General features: G+C 35.7%; 1 protein-coding gene and 1 non-coding gene across 6 annotated transcripts; one reads left to right on the forward strand and one right to left on the reverse strand.

The window, feature by feature from the left end:
• Positions 1-1,469: 1,469 nt before the first annotated feature.
• On the reverse strand, positions 1,470-5,073 carry LOC140860157 (2-carboxy-1,4-naphthoquinone phytyltransferase, chloroplastic). Of its 5 annotated transcripts, none has more exons than XM_073262996.1 (12): positions 4,748-5,073; positions 4,589-4,649; positions 3,883-4,132; positions 3,652-3,755; positions 3,329-3,400; positions 3,061-3,199; positions 2,877-2,983; positions 2,574-2,664; positions 2,460-2,498; positions 2,264-2,374; positions 2,044-2,109; positions 1,470-1,924 (listed from the first exon to the last, which is right to left on the reverse strand). In XM_073262996.1, coding segments are annotated over exons 2-12 (1,116 nt in total). In that variant the 5' UTR covers positions 4,591-4,649; positions 4,748-5,073; the 3' UTR covers positions 1,470-1,789. The 5 variants fall into 5 exon arrangements, with proteins under 5 accessions (XP_073119097.1, XP_073119099.1, XP_073119096.1 ...); XM_073262998.1 differs by having other exon boundaries at positions 3,883-4,191; XM_073262995.1 differs by lacking the exon at positions 4,589-4,649.
• A 7,590-nt stretch (positions 5,074-12,663) lies between these two features.
• Positions 12,664-12,768, forward strand: LOC140870138 (small nucleolar RNA R71). Its single transcript, XR_012147116.1, has one exon. It is a non-coding gene; the product is annotated as a small nucleolar RNA R71 (small nucleolar RNA).
• Positions 12,769-17,109: the final 4,341 nt, after the last annotated feature.

The following is a 17,109-nucleotide window of genomic DNA, read 5'->3' on the forward strand; positions in this document are numbered from 1 at the left end:
CATAGTAAGAAATAAAACCAAAACAGATGCTTGAATCTTCATGTCTCAACTTAGTCACCAACACCAAAACAGGTGTTGTTCGTCCTCTTCTTGCTGATCTTCTTCCTTATCTGAGGAGAAAAGTAAGGGAGTCAGTGTTTGGGAAAACACTCAGCAAGTGAAGGTTAATCGTACACAAGAATACCGAAATATACATATAATACGAGTTCAAATGTGACATGTCACAAAACCTGTATGGACATGAATCAAGACAAGGATCAAACAAAATTCAAAACAAGACATCAAAACATATCATAACTGAAGCATAAACTTATACATGACACTGTTATTCATCTCTTTATCTATAGTATATTGATCAGTCTCTAATTGTTACTCCTATAAAGAAACGAGGCCTTATATCGGTTATTATAACCCACCGCATCAGGATCTTATCATATCCTATCATGTTTTCAAAAATTTTCATATCATTTCTTAATTTGAATCCTAACATACCGTGCATTTCAAGATATCAAGACATAACAAGGAATCATACAAAACAAAATAAATACGAAATCAAAGGATGTGAAATGAGTAGTGTACGATCGAGTTTTCGAAAACAGAACATCTTTATTTTAAAACATATATATAACCCCACTGACCTTATTGTTCGTCAAAAAATGCGAATAGAAACTTGTTGGAATGCTTGAATAAAGATACCAATCCTTGCTGCCGAAGTACTGCTCAACCAAGACTTTAATTCACTGCTCGAAGTGGCTCGAAATCAGAAAACACCTTGTGCCTTGAAAATGGGAAAGTTTTTGTTGCTGGAGAGTTTCGATAATGTAAGAGCAATTACTAGAATTTTTATGTTCAATACTACTCTAAAATAGGTGACTAAAAGGAATTTCGGATTTGCAAATGTCCTTATGTCAGTCAAATTGCAGAAGTCTTTTCGACATTTTGAACGGTCGGATCACGGATGATATGAAATTTGGTTCGAGTATTCCTCAGGATGTGAACTCATTTGTGCATGGTGCAAATCGAATGTAGAGTTCTTTTGGATTGGTTTCTCGACGATGAAAAGAGAATTTACACTCTTCTCGCATAAAATCTGCACAATATTCTTGCTAAGATAGTTTGTGGAAATCAAACCATTGGATTGGGCTAAAATTTGGATAGAGTATGTAAAACATCTTGGGAAATGTTGTGGACGGTGATCGGATTCTAAGTTCTGCTACAAAAATATATTCTTGATAGTGAACTTTTAGGTGTGCTTTCTTACTTCAATTTATGTATTATCTATAGGTTGAAATAGGCAGCTGAATGGTCAGCATTACAGCACTTTTTAAATGGCCATTAACTCGGCTTTAAGACCTTAATAATCTTTTTAAATGGACTGTTATGATTTGTGTTCGATGCTGATTAATGACATCTCATCGTTCTCTTAAATGACATGGCCTCCTAAATGATATTTTGTATATATGATCATACATGGGGCACTAACAACATTAAATTGGAATCATCTTTCATCTTTTTTCTTACATTTTTTGTCGCAATATGATCAAGAAATCCACAAAAAGAATGCCTCTGTATCTCTTTCTTTATTTATCGGTCTCAAATCTCGTCTCTTGCTGCGCTTTCCAACCGATTATCTATCCGAAAAACTCGGTTGGGCAGTTGAAACTAATAAATTTTCTGAAAGCTACAAAATTTTAAACACCTTTCTGCTCGTCCGTTTTGCAACTTCTATGAAAACTTGTAGAAAGACTGTGCATCAATGACCGGGTGAAACCGGAAAATCGGCGAAATTTCAAATTATAATAGCATGTGGGAGCTGTTTTCTAACAAATAATCTAGCTGCCACCAGCCCTGCTGCTAATGCAACTCCAAATGCAATATGCAGTCTCACACAGTAGTATTTCGCCAGAAAGATCGTTGATTTATCCTATCAAATCGAAATTACATCAAACGATAGTACAAAGAATTTTTCGAACCTCAAAAAATTTCTGATCTTTTCGATTATGTAAGAAATCTGAACTTTTGCTTCAGGGAAACAGTTCTCACCTTGTGGTTCTTTTCGACGAAGGAAGATACTAATTTTCCAATCGGTAATGTTAAAACACCAAGAACCTGGAACGGCGAACGACTATTACTAAGGAACAATAGTTGTAATGAAGTTGGAAAAGTAACAAAAAGTGTGGGAACAATGTTGAAAAATTATTCGTCTTTAAGATGTCTCATAGAACTGATGAAAAGAAGATTTGGCAAAGTGATGATGACTTACGACGCACGAGAAAGGAAGAGCTTGGCCAAGTCCAAGAGCAAGTAAAAGTAAATAAAGCGACGTCACGGCGATTTTGACTACCTTTGCACCCACTTCAGTTCCAAGCCTTACCTGAGTTTGAATCCGACATGATGTCTTAATCTGTTCGTTAAGCTAACCATTTCATTCTTGAGGTTTAACATTTCAAAGTACTTACTAATGGGGAGTATTTTCCGACAGCCTTGTCATCCTCGACCTGTATTTCTAATTATCTTTAGTTAATACTACAGATATCTGAAACAAGGAGCTACGAGAAAGAGACAGGGCGTACCTGATGAAAATGGCTGCAAAAGAGGATCAAGGTCGTCGTAAAACCGACAAGTAACGATGAAGAAATGGCAGTCGCAGATAATGCAAACTCCCTATCATCAAGCCAGAAGGTAGTAGTATCCAGATGAGAATGCATTTGGCCAGAAACAACTTAATATTTTGGTATGATAGTTTTAAAATATTCTTTCAATTTTCTTTCCGATAAACCATATAATATAATGTTTTTGCTAGAAAAACTTCACTAGTCAAATGTATTCTTAAAGTTGTACCACAAATTCCATCAAATATATGTCTAATCAACAACCTTGTGCCACTTTGAAGCAAGTAAAAAGCAGTGGTGGCAAATGGACCAAACGCTGCAAAGCACAAGGGTTCCCCGAGCCCTATGTAACCCAAACGAAAAGGTGGACACTGCAACAAAACATTCATTAGCACTCATTTGAATATTGGGTTTCAAAAATTGTACCAAAATTTCATGCATTTGGCACCTGGTAAATGTAGCCACAAAATATTGCATAAAATAAAAGCAACACAGAACGGAGACTTCCAGCCTCAATTGATACCCGTGTTAGGCCAATTAGGCCAAGTGCGAGTAGCAAACAAGCAAAAATATGAGTTCCTGTTCGGCTTCAAAGAGAAATTAAAGACATCATAAGCTAATTTTTTCAGAGAATATCGTATTTGATATACCATTTCAAGACAATTAGTCTAATTAAGTTTGATCATGGTAACCAAAATCAGTCCACTCATTCTCACCTGCCAACCAAATTAACCACCGACTCTTTCTTGTTTCTATCTGCACCTTTATCAAAATCATGAACGTCGTTGCTGTTTCATCATATATGTAAAAGTCATTTAAGAAGACAATAATCAGATATATACTCAAAAGTTCACCAAAATTATGTGTCATTTTTATGAATAACACAAGTATCAGAGGCTGATGAAGGAATTCAGGCGAGGGGGACAAGACTGGATGAGGAGGCAAAATGGGGTTTCTGAAATTGGAGTGAAACTTGTAGTTATAGAAAACTTATAGCATGAAGTTCCAAGATTTTTCGCAGTTCCAAGATTTTTGTTACCTTAAGTTGAGCCAGGCTATAACGAGTACCGAAGAAACCAGGAGAGTTAGATAGCGCTTTGCACAACAGTGGCCAGTCTGCCAATAAGCAGCTGCACTTCCTACCTAATTTTTGTTTCAATCAAAATATTAGAATAAATCAACATTTATCCATCACCAGTAATGATTAAAACCCGTATATGTAGCATATACGAGTGTGTGTGTGTGTGTAGAAACATATTATCATACTTACCGTGAGAGGGATCAAAGCAACAGAGTACATCGGCAATTTGATGGCTCTCCATACCAAAGTTGCTTTAGAAATATATTCATTCTTTTCTTCAACAGGAATGTCAGCATACACAGCTTCACACTTCAATCCAAATCCATGGCGTAATCGAACAGATTTTAACTGCCTTATGCCTGCCTTATTTAAAGACATTTGAGTGCATAACAGTAGCCTTTGAGCAGAATTTGGAAGAAATGGTGACGCTGGACAAGTCCTGAAATTGAAAGGGCTCCCACTCCGTTGATAAATTCAATAATTGTTCCAAAGTTTCCCCTAAACACCACAAGAATAACTCGAACCAAAAATGTTAAATTTACTACACAGGTCGAGAAATTCGCTTTCGTGAAGTGCAGTCTAACCGAAAAAACTACGGCAATCATACATTAAAGCTCACTCCTCCACTGGATTTTATAGTTCTATTGAGCCTTATTTAACATTTTATTTCAATTACCGTTGAAATTTATTGTAATTACATCCAACATATTATAGCAACTGCCCGTGAAAATCTATATCTATAATATATTCAAACATGTATATAAGAATCAAAATTCTTTAATCATTATCGTACTGTTCATCTTAGTGTCAATATAACCTTATCCAATAATGCGGAGTCCAGGTGGGCAAAAGACAGCCTCAAAGAACATGGAGGGGGAAAAAATGAAAAGCTCACATTTTTCAAGAACCATCCTTTAAAAGAGCTAAATTTCATCACCACACATATGTTTTCAATCCTGATGATCAAAATGAAACAGCCGGAATCAAGCAACGGGTACAACAAAAACACAAAAACAAAAAACAAAAAAAAAAAAAACCAGAAACTGGCACTTACCTGTTAGTAATTTGCCTGAATTGGACGAGTTTGTTGGAACAAGATACATAGCTCGTATTCCAAACGGAAGCTACTGCCACGGCCATATGGCCAACTAGCTACAGAAGATTGTGGGCAAAAATTTGGTGTCGAGTATATATATGAAGAAATGGGGTCTGAACTCTGAAGCTCAAGAACTACGGAAATTTAGTTTTGAAAAAACAAAAAAACAAAAACAAAATCTTGATTATTTATTTAATCAAGAAAATGCGTAGCGTGTGGGGAAACGATGAACGCCCAGAAACGGTGAAGGACTTGGAGGAGATAGAATCCTGGACGGTGACAAAATTTCGGTTGCAAGTGGCCATTTTCCTTAAAAGTGGTTTAATTTAATTTTATCGATTTATTTTTATTAAATTAATATCATTAACTATTAAAAAAACATTTTATTTTATTATAGTTTTAATTTCATCAATCACAAGAATAGACTAATAATTTAATAAAATAATGATTATATATATAATTTGGACCATTTTTTAGTCAATTATGAGTTGAATTGACTATAAAATTCACCTATCGAAAAAATTGGGCTGGTTCAAGTTTTAGACATAAATAAATCAAACCAAACGGATTATATTAATATTAAAAAAATGAAATATTTTTTGTTGATTTAATGTGATTTGTTTGTAAATATTTTTTGATAGTTTGTTTATGGTCTATTATTAGTCAACTTTGTAAATAGCAGGAAAATTTGCAATTCTAATCTGATCTGATTACGTAAGTTGGCTTGAATATCTATTTCGGTGCAATTTATTTTAGAGGATTTTTTTAATTAGTCTCCATCATATTACTGAAACTAATTTTAACCTCCAATTGAGTTGATTTATCACAATAATATTTTTATCATGTGAAATTACAAAAGACGTCTTATTAAATCATTTTCCCTCTATTCATCATCAATTTCTCCATTTGAAATTCCCTGTTTTATTATCTCATCAATTTCGTAAAAGAGAAGTTTGAAACACATCTATTCTGTTTCTTCAAACAAATATTGGATGGAAAGGTATTGTTTGTGTCGGGTATTCAAGCAAAGTCTCACATTGAAATAACAAAAAAAGATCATGAGTTGATATATAAAATGATATTTTTTATTGGTATGAGGTTTTTTGATGATTTCAAAAGTAAAATCATGATAATTACACCTAAAGTGAACAATAGCATACAAATATGGAGATATCTGAATTTTATTGTATTGACTAACAAATGGCACTTTGATTATCACAGTGAAGTGTAACTTGATTCTGATTTATGCCAAGCCAGTCCTTTCAGCCATATAGACTTCTTAACTCTTTCTGTGACAGCTATATATTCAGCTTCGGTAGTTGATAGTATCACCACTAATTGTAATAACTCCTTAACTCTTTCTGTGACAGCTATATATTCAGCTTCGGTAGTTGATAGTGCCACCACCGGTTGTAATATAGATTTCCAGCTCACAGCTGTTCCAAACATGGTAAAGATAAATCCAGTCAAGAATTTCCATGTGTCCAAGTTCCCTACAAAGTCAGAATCCACAAATCCCTTAATTGCATGTGTTTCATCCTCTTGCTTCTTAAACATTAATCCAAGGCTAACAGGTCCTTTTAGATATCTTAGGATCCATTTCAGTGCTTTCCAATGATTCCTTCATGAATTAGCCATGAACCGTGAGACTACACTTATGGCATGAGCAAGATCAGGTCTGGTATACACCATTCCATACATATCACTATCCACTGCAATAGCATAAGGTACTTGTGCCATGTTTTCTTATCATCTTTATTTACTGGAGACTGATCTTGTAACAACTTATGATGATGTGCCAGGGGAGTAACAGTAGCTTTAGACTCATCCATATTGAATCTTTTCAACACTTTGATAAGATATGTTTCTTGGTTAGGAACAAAGTCTTATTTTTCATATTTCTCTTATTTTCCATTCCAAGGATCCTTGAAGCCTCTCCAAGATCTTTCATTTCAAACTTGGAGTTTAGTTCTTTCTTCAGCCTATCAATTCTAGATTTTTCCATGCTGGCAATCAACACATCATCCACATAGAGTAATAGATATTGTTTGAATGATCCTTCTCTATTTTATAGTATACACAGCTGTCAAAATTGCTTCTTTGAAAATTGATTTTCTCCATGAACTCATCAAATTTCTTATATCACTGTCTAGGATTTGTTGTAGTCAATACGAAGATCTTTGTAGTAGATACACTTTGTTCTTGACATTGGTATAAGGATATCCTTTTCGTAATTTCATCAGAATATTCTCCTCAAGATTAGGGCTGGATCGGTACGGTATACCGACCTTAAAAAGAATATCGTATACCGTATCGAAAAAATTTGGTATACCAAAATTTGGTATGATATTGGTATAATACCCTCCATACCGAAATTATAGAAAAAAAAAAAACAAAATTGGTGTTACTCACATCACAACGATATCAAAAATCAAAATGTAGCTGATGACTTCTGACCATCAAAAAAATAAAGAGTTTACTAATTATAGAATTTTGTAATCACAATAACTAGACAACGATTAATTTTATCATTCTCTAGCCCATCGAAAGCTTTAAATATATAACTCAAATAAAAATCAAATTATCCTATGAAAATAAATAAACTTATTTAACAAAAAAAAAATCTCTTATAAGTTACTACCAATAAAAAAATCAGAACCAAGTTAAACTCAACTCATACCTCAAATTTCACTTGGCAGCCACAAATAACATGCTCTATCCAAATGAATTTCAGCAAAAATTTCGACTTTCCTTGTTTTCCATTCAAGTCAAAGAATCAGCCTCAAAATCATGTTAAAACGAATAATAACAAGAGGGTTAAAATACTATGGGATGTGATGAGCGTAGTATCAAATCTTGCAGAGGAACCAAAGCAAACCCCGTAGTGTCCAAACCAAGAAAACAGGGAAGTATATCTCAAAACAAAACAGGTCTTTGGAACAATGCGACAAAGTTTCAATTGCACAAGTCATAGCTACTTTCAAAAAAAAATTAAACACCACAGACCAAACGAGACTTGAGCAAATTTTTATTTCTTTTGAAATTGTAAAGCATGAATTGTATTTTAAAACAATTGGCATGAGTATATATACGTAAGATAGACATAAAGCCAAAAAGATTTGTATCTCATTTAATTTAAGGATTATTCTAGCTTCCATTAGATCTCCATTATTGGTGATTCCTTGAATCTGTTCGAATGCTCAGCACAAAAATACGCAATAATTGCTTCAATTCCATGTATTTCAAGACCACGAAGATCAAACAAGACCCCAATACAAAAGAAAACAAACAAATTAATAGTATGTCACAGACGGCTACATAGAGAAATCATTCTCGGTCATAACCAAAAAATTGTGTTTTTTACGAGCAATTGAAACTTGAAATTACTGTAAATTACCTTCAAGAGCAAGCAACAAATCCCAACTATATCACAAAATCTCCTTCCGTTGAACCCAAAACAAGGTTACAAAAAAAAAAGCCAGTACTCCTCCCCTGCTTGAGCAAAAAGCCATTAAAAATAAACATCTGTTAAGATAATTCCCAAGAATAGCATGCGACAAGGATAATTCAAGCACTTCAATAATACGAGTGCAGAAAACTAAGAACACAAAGACACAATATTTTACTTGGTTCGAATACACTGATCCTACATCCAAGGTTTTTGGGTGAACCCCAATATGAATCCAGTATATCAAGCAATGAAGATACAAGATCGAGTTTTCACAGATTCACACTTGCAATCCTCACAGAGATTTACAATCAATCAAGAATAAAATGCTATAGACTCCAAAGAGCAAGAAGAAGATAGCACCAGCTTCGATTTCAGAGTTCTTGAGCCTCCCTTCTCTGTTTCAAGGGATTTCTATCGTGTCTCTCTCAAGGCTGATGATCAGTTGCAGTTCTATTTCCATCTAACTCCTATTATCGTTAATAAAGAAACTGACTTTAGATGCTTTCAATCTTAGCCGTTGGATGATGACTAATTACATCTATTGATCATAGCCCTTGATCTAATATTGAGTCAAAACCAGTCTTCACAAATCTCCACCTTTTTTTACTCAAACACTTTCATTTCAGTGGTTCAACTGGAGTACCCCCAATGTTATAATATTCAGCATTCATTCTAGTATATTGAGCATGCTCAATGCCTCCTTGAGCTTGCCCACTGGAATCACCTTTGTAAGCATGTCAGTTGTATTAACTTGGGTGTTTATCTTCTTCACGTGAACTAGTTTCCTTGAGATGATATTCCTCACAAAATGTAACCTCACATCAATATGCTTTGTTCTCTCATGAAACATAGCATTCTTGGATAGATGAATAGCACTTTGTGAGTCACAGAAAATGGTTGCCGACTTCTATTCATGTCCCATTTCAGTTACAAATCCCTTAATCCACAATGCTTCTTTACTGCTTCTGTGAGTGAGATATACTCGGCTTCGGTTGTTGAAAGAGCTACCACATTTTGCAAGCTTGACTTCCAACTAACAACATTTCCTCCAACACTGAATACATATCCGGATAATGATCTTATTTTGTCAAGATCAGCATCATAATCCGAGTCACAGTATCCAATCACTTCACAAGATATCTGTGTGTTGGCTGAATATACCAATTTCACATTGGTTGTTCCCTTTAGATATCTAAGTAACCATTTCATAGCTTGTCAATTGTCCCTACTTGGCTTGCTCATGAACCTACTAACCAATCCCATGCCATAAGCAATGTCCGGCCTTGTTGATACCATGGAATACATCATGCTGCCTACTGCGTTTGTATAAGGAACATTCTTCATTTGTGCATATTCAGTTTCAACATCTTCTTCTTTAACATATCTCAATTTAAAATGAGCACCAATTGGAGTGTTTACTCCCCTTGCATCCTTCATTCCAAACACATTCACAACCTTTTGTATGTATCCTTCTTGAGATATTGTTAATGTCCAAAGCTTCTTGTTTCTTACTATATCGATTCCCAAAATTCTCTTCGCTGCCCCAAGATTCTTCATGTCAAATTTAGAACTGAGAAGGAGCTTTAACTTTTGAATTTCCTTGGAATCTTTGCATGATATTAGCATGTCATCAACATAGATAAAGAGATAGATATAGGATTGATTCGGCAGCTTTGAATAATAGACACAACTATCAAATTTTGATCTTTGAAATCATGTACTTAAGCATGAACTCATCGAATCGGCAATACCATTGTCTTGGTGATTTCTTAAGTCCATAGATGGATTTTTGTAGTAAGCAAACTTTTCCAGCTTCCTCTTGTTTGATAAATCCCTCGGGTTGTGACATTAGAATCTCTTCTTCCAAATTTCCATGTAAGAAAGTTGTCTTGACATCCAGTTGTTCCAATTCCATGTCATGAATAGATTTAATTGCCAATATATTCCTAATAGATGTGTGCTTAACAACCGGGGAGAAGAAATCATGATAGTCTATGCCTTCAACTTGGGAAAAACCTTTTGCAACTAATCTAGCTTTGTATCTAGATGCATGTACTCCAGGAATCCTTGATTTTCTCTTAAACACCCATTTGCATCCAATGACCTTCTTGCCATGAGTTTTATCAACTAGCTTTCAAGTATTGTTCTTATGCAATGACTCAAGCTCTTCTTCCATGGCTTTCTTCCATTTTGGCCAATCTTTACTTTTAAGAGCTTCATTGTAATTCATTGGCTCTTCCAATTCAAGTATATCAGCCACATTTAGAGCAAAAGCTATAAATTCAGAACTTGCATACCTAGGAGGTGGTCTTATTTCCCTCCTTAACCTATCTCTTGCAACAAGATAACCATCAAGTTGTTGTTCACTTTGTGTTTGACTTTGATTTCCTTCTTCAATCGGCACTTCATGAGTTTCAATGTCATTTTCAGATTGATCATGACTGGTGTCAAAGTCATAGGAATTTTCAGGATTGTTCTGAGTTTCTCCACCTTGATCTTGACCCCTGGCAGCTTCTGAATCTGAGAAGATACCAGATCTTGTGGCTGTTTCTAAAAATTAGAATTCTGCTCAACTTGTTTAGAGCTGGTTGTAGCTGATTTGTTCATGTTAGTTTTATAAGATTCATCCTCATTAAATATTACATCCCCTACTGATTATGCATTTAATATCATCCAGTAACCAATTTTGTAACATTTAACTCCATTAGGATATCCTATAAAAATTCCTTTCAAGGCTCTAGGATTTAATTTTCCTTGATTAGTATGAGCATATGAAATACATACAAATATTTTTAGGTGGTTATAATCTGGATTCACAGTAGACCATCTAAATTCAAGGACCATGAAATTTATGGCAGAACTTGGAGACCGATTTATTAGGTAGCATGGAGTTGAGGCAGCTTCTGCCCAAAATCTATTAGGCAGTCCACTTTCACTTAACATGCATCTAACCTTATCCATTATGGTTTGGTTCATTCGTTCCGCAACCCCATTTTGTTGGGGCGTATAGGTGCATGTTCTATGTCTAGCAATCCCATGTTTCATGCAAAAATCATCAAATTCACGATTACAAATTCTAAGTCATTGTTCGTTCTTAATCTCTTTACTTTGTTTCATGTTTGATTCTCGACTAAGGATTTCCATAAAACAAATTTAATAAAAGCCTCATCCTTGGTTTTTAGAAAATAAATCCACACCTTTCTAGAGTAGTCATCAATCAAAGAAATAAAGTATTGAGATTTAGATAATGACAGTGGTACCTTTGGAGAGCCCCACAAATTCGAATGTATGTAATCAAGGGTGGATTTTGTCTTGTGAATTGCTGTATTAAACTTGAGTCTATGAGTTATACCAAGGACGCAACTTTCTCAGAAATACAGACTGTTAATCTGCTTCGAGTCTAGCAGTCCTTGCTTGCCAAGTTCCTGTAATCCTTTGAGGCTCATGTGACCAAGCCTCTTATGCCAAAGTTCAGTTTGATCTTTACTAGGCATTACTGAATTTGTCTCTGCTGCAATGGTCTTGGCTTGCAAAATATATAAGCCTTGATATAGACTTCCTTTCATAACAACCAGTGCACCATTTACAACCTTTAGGATACCATTTTGAGCTTTGTAAATGAATCCCTATTGATCCAAAGCACCTAAAGATATTAGGTTTCTCTTTAAGTCAGGGATGAATCTAACTTTAGTGATGATCTTCACTGATCCATCCTCCATTCTTAGCTTCACAGATCCAGTGCCATGAATCTTTCAAGACTGATTGTTTCCCATCAAACCTTGTCCAGAGTTTACTTCTTTATAGTCAAAAATCCAGTCTCTCCTTGATATGTACAGCCGGAGTCCAAAATACATTCCTCGTTAGGATCATCTGTGGTAATGGCTAGGACCTCAGCTTCTTCAAAATCTTCAAGTACATTTGCAGCTTCGTTTACTAGAGCAGAATCATGTTTAGTATTAGGCTTTCTTCGAGGACAATCTCTTCTAAAGTGACCTTCCTTCTTGCAAAACCAGCAAGTTTTCTTAGGCCTAGACTTCGATCTTGATTGTTTCCGGCATCTATTTGAATAGTCCTTTATTTCTATAGATCTCCCTCTGACATTCAAGCTTTCACCAGCAGATTTGTTAAACTTATTTGTTGCCCTCAGATCCAACTCTTTCGAATAGGCTGCTCCAATGACTTCCTCAAGAGATAGTGTTTCTTTCCCATACTTGAGAGTGTCTCTTAATTGATCATAAGCCTTTGGCAAAGAGTTTAACAAGAATATAGCTTGATCTTCCTCATCAACAGGGACATCCAAGTTCTCCAAATTTGATAGCAGTTTTGTAAACTCGTCTGTATTTTCATCTATGGATTTATTCTCATCCATTTTGAATCCATAAAACCTTTGTTTCAAGAAGATTCTATTGGGAAGTGTCTTGGAAAATTATGGTTTGGACACTTCCTAAGCAACTCCTTGTACCGCTCCCAAGCTTCATAAAGCTGCTCAAAATCTTGTTTTTGAAAGTAGTGATCTCAATTTTTAGCTGGGCAGACTTGGCAGGCGGAAAATAATTAGCCAGAAATTTGGAAGCCATATCATCCCATGTAGTGATACTCTCAAGAGATAGTGACTGCTAGGGGTGGGCAATCGGATCGGGTAGTTCGGATATCGACCCACCCAAACCCGATCAGATGCATTTTTTAGGTAATTCGGGTTTTAAATCGGGTTCGGATACTACCCGAACCCGACTAAAATTAATTCGGGTCGGTTTCGGGTAGTGAGATGGTACCCGAAAAATCCGATCGGGTACCCAACTACCCGATTTATTTATTTATTATTTAAAATATATATAAGTTATATGGGCTATTATTGGTTTGAAGTTTGGGATTGGATAACCGAGAAGCCCATTAATTTTTAATGTAAAATATGTTGCAAATTGGTGAGCCCTAGGAAGTGAAACTTGGAGACGGAGCCGCAGTCGTTGCCCTTGTTCTTCAGAATTCCTCAAGGTTGGACACTTGTTCGAGATTGTAAAAGAGTAGAGAACATCGATTCAATCGCAAAATTGGATACTTGTTCGACTGTTTGAAACTTCTAGAGTTTGAGTTCCTTTCTGTATTTCTGCTCAACTTCAATCGGAATTTTCAGATCATTTTTTTATTTTTTATTTTTCTCTTTTAAGTTTTAACCATGTATTGGGTTCGAGTTCCTTTAATCCATTCTACAATTCTGCTCACTTATTTAATTGCCTTTGCAAGCTTACGTTTTTTTAACAAAAAAATTGTGGACGTACAGATTAATTAGATTAATTAATTTCCATACACTCTTTTAATAATTTCAGCATACGGCCAAATGTGATAGTGATTTATGACAATGATATTTTTTTATAAATTTTCAGCATAAGGCCAAATGTGATTATGATATTTGTATGACAATGCATTTGGGTTGTTGACTTGCTGATACTCACACGCTTGTTTAAAGAATTGTAGTTCGTATCCATTTCTACATTTTTTTAAACAGTTGACCCGAACCCGACCTAGTCGGGTACCCGAGGCGATCGGTTCGTTTTCGGGTAGTTAAAAACACCACCCGACCAGTCGGGTACCCGACCCGAATAACCCGACCCGTTCCCACCCCTAGTGACTGCAACCAATTACAAGAATTGTTCCTAAGAGAGAACGGAAACAATCGTAGTTTGATGGTATCCTCAGTAACACCATGAATTTTCAATGTGTCAGCAATCTCCATAAAAGTGCGCAAATGCACGTTCGGATCTTCAATAGCTGCACCCCTGAACTGATTCTGTTGCACCATATTAATCAAAGCTGGCTTCAACTCAAAACTATTTGTTGTGATATTCTGCCGATCTATCCCAGAATAATGAGTATTGATCACTGGTCGAAAGTGATCTCTGATCGGCACCGGAGCATTATTGACAGCTCTTTCCCTTTCTTCAGTCATTTGCTACAACTCTTCTCTTCTAGCTTTTCTCAAAGCTTTAGGAGTTTTTTAGATTTTCGGATCAAAGAGCAGTGAGTCGTATCCGCTTGTGTGAAAACTGTTGAACATGTTAAAAATTGCTTGAGTGCTAATTTTGATATGAAATTTCTAGGGGATGCTAAAAGGATTCTTGGCATGAATTTTTATAGGGATAGAAAACGGTCTATCATCTTGTTGAATCAGGATACTTATGTGAAGAAAGTTTTGAGTAAATTTTCCATGTCTAATGCCAAATCGATTAATGTGCCTCTTGCTGGTCATTTCGTTCTAAGTAAAGAGCAAGCTCCTAAAACTGAATCTGATGTTAAATGCATGAAGAATGTGCCTTATTCTAATGCTATTGGTTCTGTCATCTATTTAATGGTTAGCACAAGGCCTGATATTGCATATTCCATGAGTTGTTTAAGTCGTTATATGTCTGATCCCGGAGTTTACCATTGGGAAGCTCTCAAATTTATGTTGAGATATTTGAATGGCTCTGTGAATCATGGTTTAAAATTTTCCAGATCTGAAACTGGTGTTAAATTGGTAGGATATGTGGATTCTAACTATGCCAATGATAGGAACAATAAAAAATCTACAACTTCTTATGTGTTTACATTGTGTGGTGCTTGTATTAGCTGAAAATCTCAATTACAATACATTGTAGCCCTTTCAACCACTGAATCTGAGTATGTAGCTGTCATTGAAGCATTAAAAGAAGCTATTTGGTTGAAAGGTCTCATTTCTGAAATTGGTTTTCTTGAAGGTGAAGTTGTTGTATTTTCTAATAGTCAATCTGGCATCCAAATGTGTAAGAATCCTTTTTTTCATGATAGAACTAAAAATATTGATGTTAGATTCCACTAAATTCGTGATGTGGTTGCTAAAGGTATAGTTTATCTTGAAAAGATTCATTCTGAATTTAATCCTGCTGATATGGGAACTAAGTGTTTATCTGTCAAAAAGTTTAGATCATGTTTGAAAATTTTAAACTTAGATACTTCCGATTGATTTGTTCTGTCACTATGTGGTGTAGTAGCTTATTTTGTGTTTGCTACATGTTTTTTTTTATTTTGGTACTAATTTTGTGTTTTGTTGTGGGACGATGATGATAACTGTAGGTGACTCTCCAAAACCAGTGAACCGGCGTTGGACCAAAAAGTGGAGATTTGTTGGGTTTTTGGCGCAACTACTTCATATTATTTCCCAGCCCAATAAACAAGGCCTTTGTATAAAACCAATCCCTATGCCTAACCTGCATATTGAGTGTGAGAGCGTGAGATTTTCCTCTGAGTGAGGCGGCCACGATCTGCGTTCTCTTCTCCTCTGCTTCTGAGTGAACGTGGGAGAGAGCTTGTAAGCGTGAGGGGATAGTGACTTTGTGTCATCGTTTTTTCCTTGTTTACACCTAAGCTTTGTGTTGGGTTTCCTCATTGTGTGTTTGAGGCAGCGTGTTTGAGTTGGTAAATCGTTGTGTCTTCGCCTTGGTTTTCCGGTTGAAATGGAGAAAGGGTTCTAGTTATCTGTGCCCGAAGCTTGCGATTTCTTTACGTTTATTCTATTTCCTTTTTTTTTTTTGTTTCTTTCTTTTCTGGGTTTCTACCGTGAGCCTCTTATTTTGCATGAAACAGGGCTGGCTATTCAGCTCATGCTCAAGGTGGATACCTAACAGAAACAAGTTGTGAGGACCTCGGGTTGCTAATCTCGTCTTAGGGCAACTATTTAATAAGTCAATTAATCAGACATTAGAATAAATAAACCAAGAGCTAAAAAAAATTTTTTTTTAAAAAAAACCAATGCCTCGCTCGATCGGGCATAACCGATCGAGCGAGCAATAAAATCATGCTCTCGGTCTACACAATATTTGGCCTCGCTCGATCGGTCAAATCTTACCGATCGAGCGAGCCCAAAATGCTCTACTCTCTGCTTTAAAAATTAAGGGCCTCGCTCGATCGGTAGAGTTCACCCGATCGAGCGGGCACTTCTGCTTCAAAAATCTGCAGTATCAATATTGCTGTCAAAACTGGAACCAAGTCATGATTCATCAACAATTCAAGTCTAAACATGTTATAAAATCTGAGAACATGCATATCGACAAGTAGGGAGTTTAAAGCATCAAATCATGCTTTCATTACATCAAATAAATTGCATAAACATCACGAAACTACAAGCTATTCAATGCTTTCAAATCTCAACTTCAAGTTTCTAGATTGCTTGCTAAGTTTGATGTAATCTCACTATCATTCTTCTGCTTAAACCCGAGTCCACACTTGCTAAATCTCACTCTCGAGCTTTCAACGTCATCGCAGACTAGCTCATGCCCCACCTGTTGCAATGTACACATACAAAACAAAGCAACAGCCAGATAAACTCCGGTGAGATATCATCTCAGTATAAGCAACATATAAAGCGCTAAATAAATCATAATGACTCTATTCAATCGACTCAACAAATAGAGTAAATAACGCTTCAATCGATCGATCAAGAATTGATTCATATATCGTCGTTGCCATCAAGATTCGTAACCGATCTTGATATGGATATCCATCTATCGAAATCATTCCGGATTCGAAAATAAGGTCACCCTCCGACCTCGGCATAGAATCAATTCAATATCATCTCATATCATAATCATAATGACTCAAATCAAAGATCCACTACCTGGGATGGATTGACAACATCATAATCAAATCAAAACAATAAACAAGTATGTGATTTTTGCGGGACAACTCAAGAATAATCGATCTTGAGTTTCAAACTCCCTTACTCGTGATGTCATCATTATACCTTCGTATTTCTTTGGTTGTGAACACTTCAAGTCTGAGATATATAACCAAGAAATATATTTCAACTTCATTTGATCTCATCATATCCAAATCTGCTCACAATCATGGTTAGAACTTC

Source organism: Henckelia pumila, chromosome 4 (genome assembly GCF_033568475.1).
Source record: "Henckelia pumila isolate YLH828 chromosome 4, ASM3356847v2, whole genome shotgun sequence".
Lineage (NCBI taxonomy): Eukaryota > Viridiplantae > Streptophyta > Magnoliopsida > Lamiales > Gesneriaceae > Henckelia > Henckelia pumila.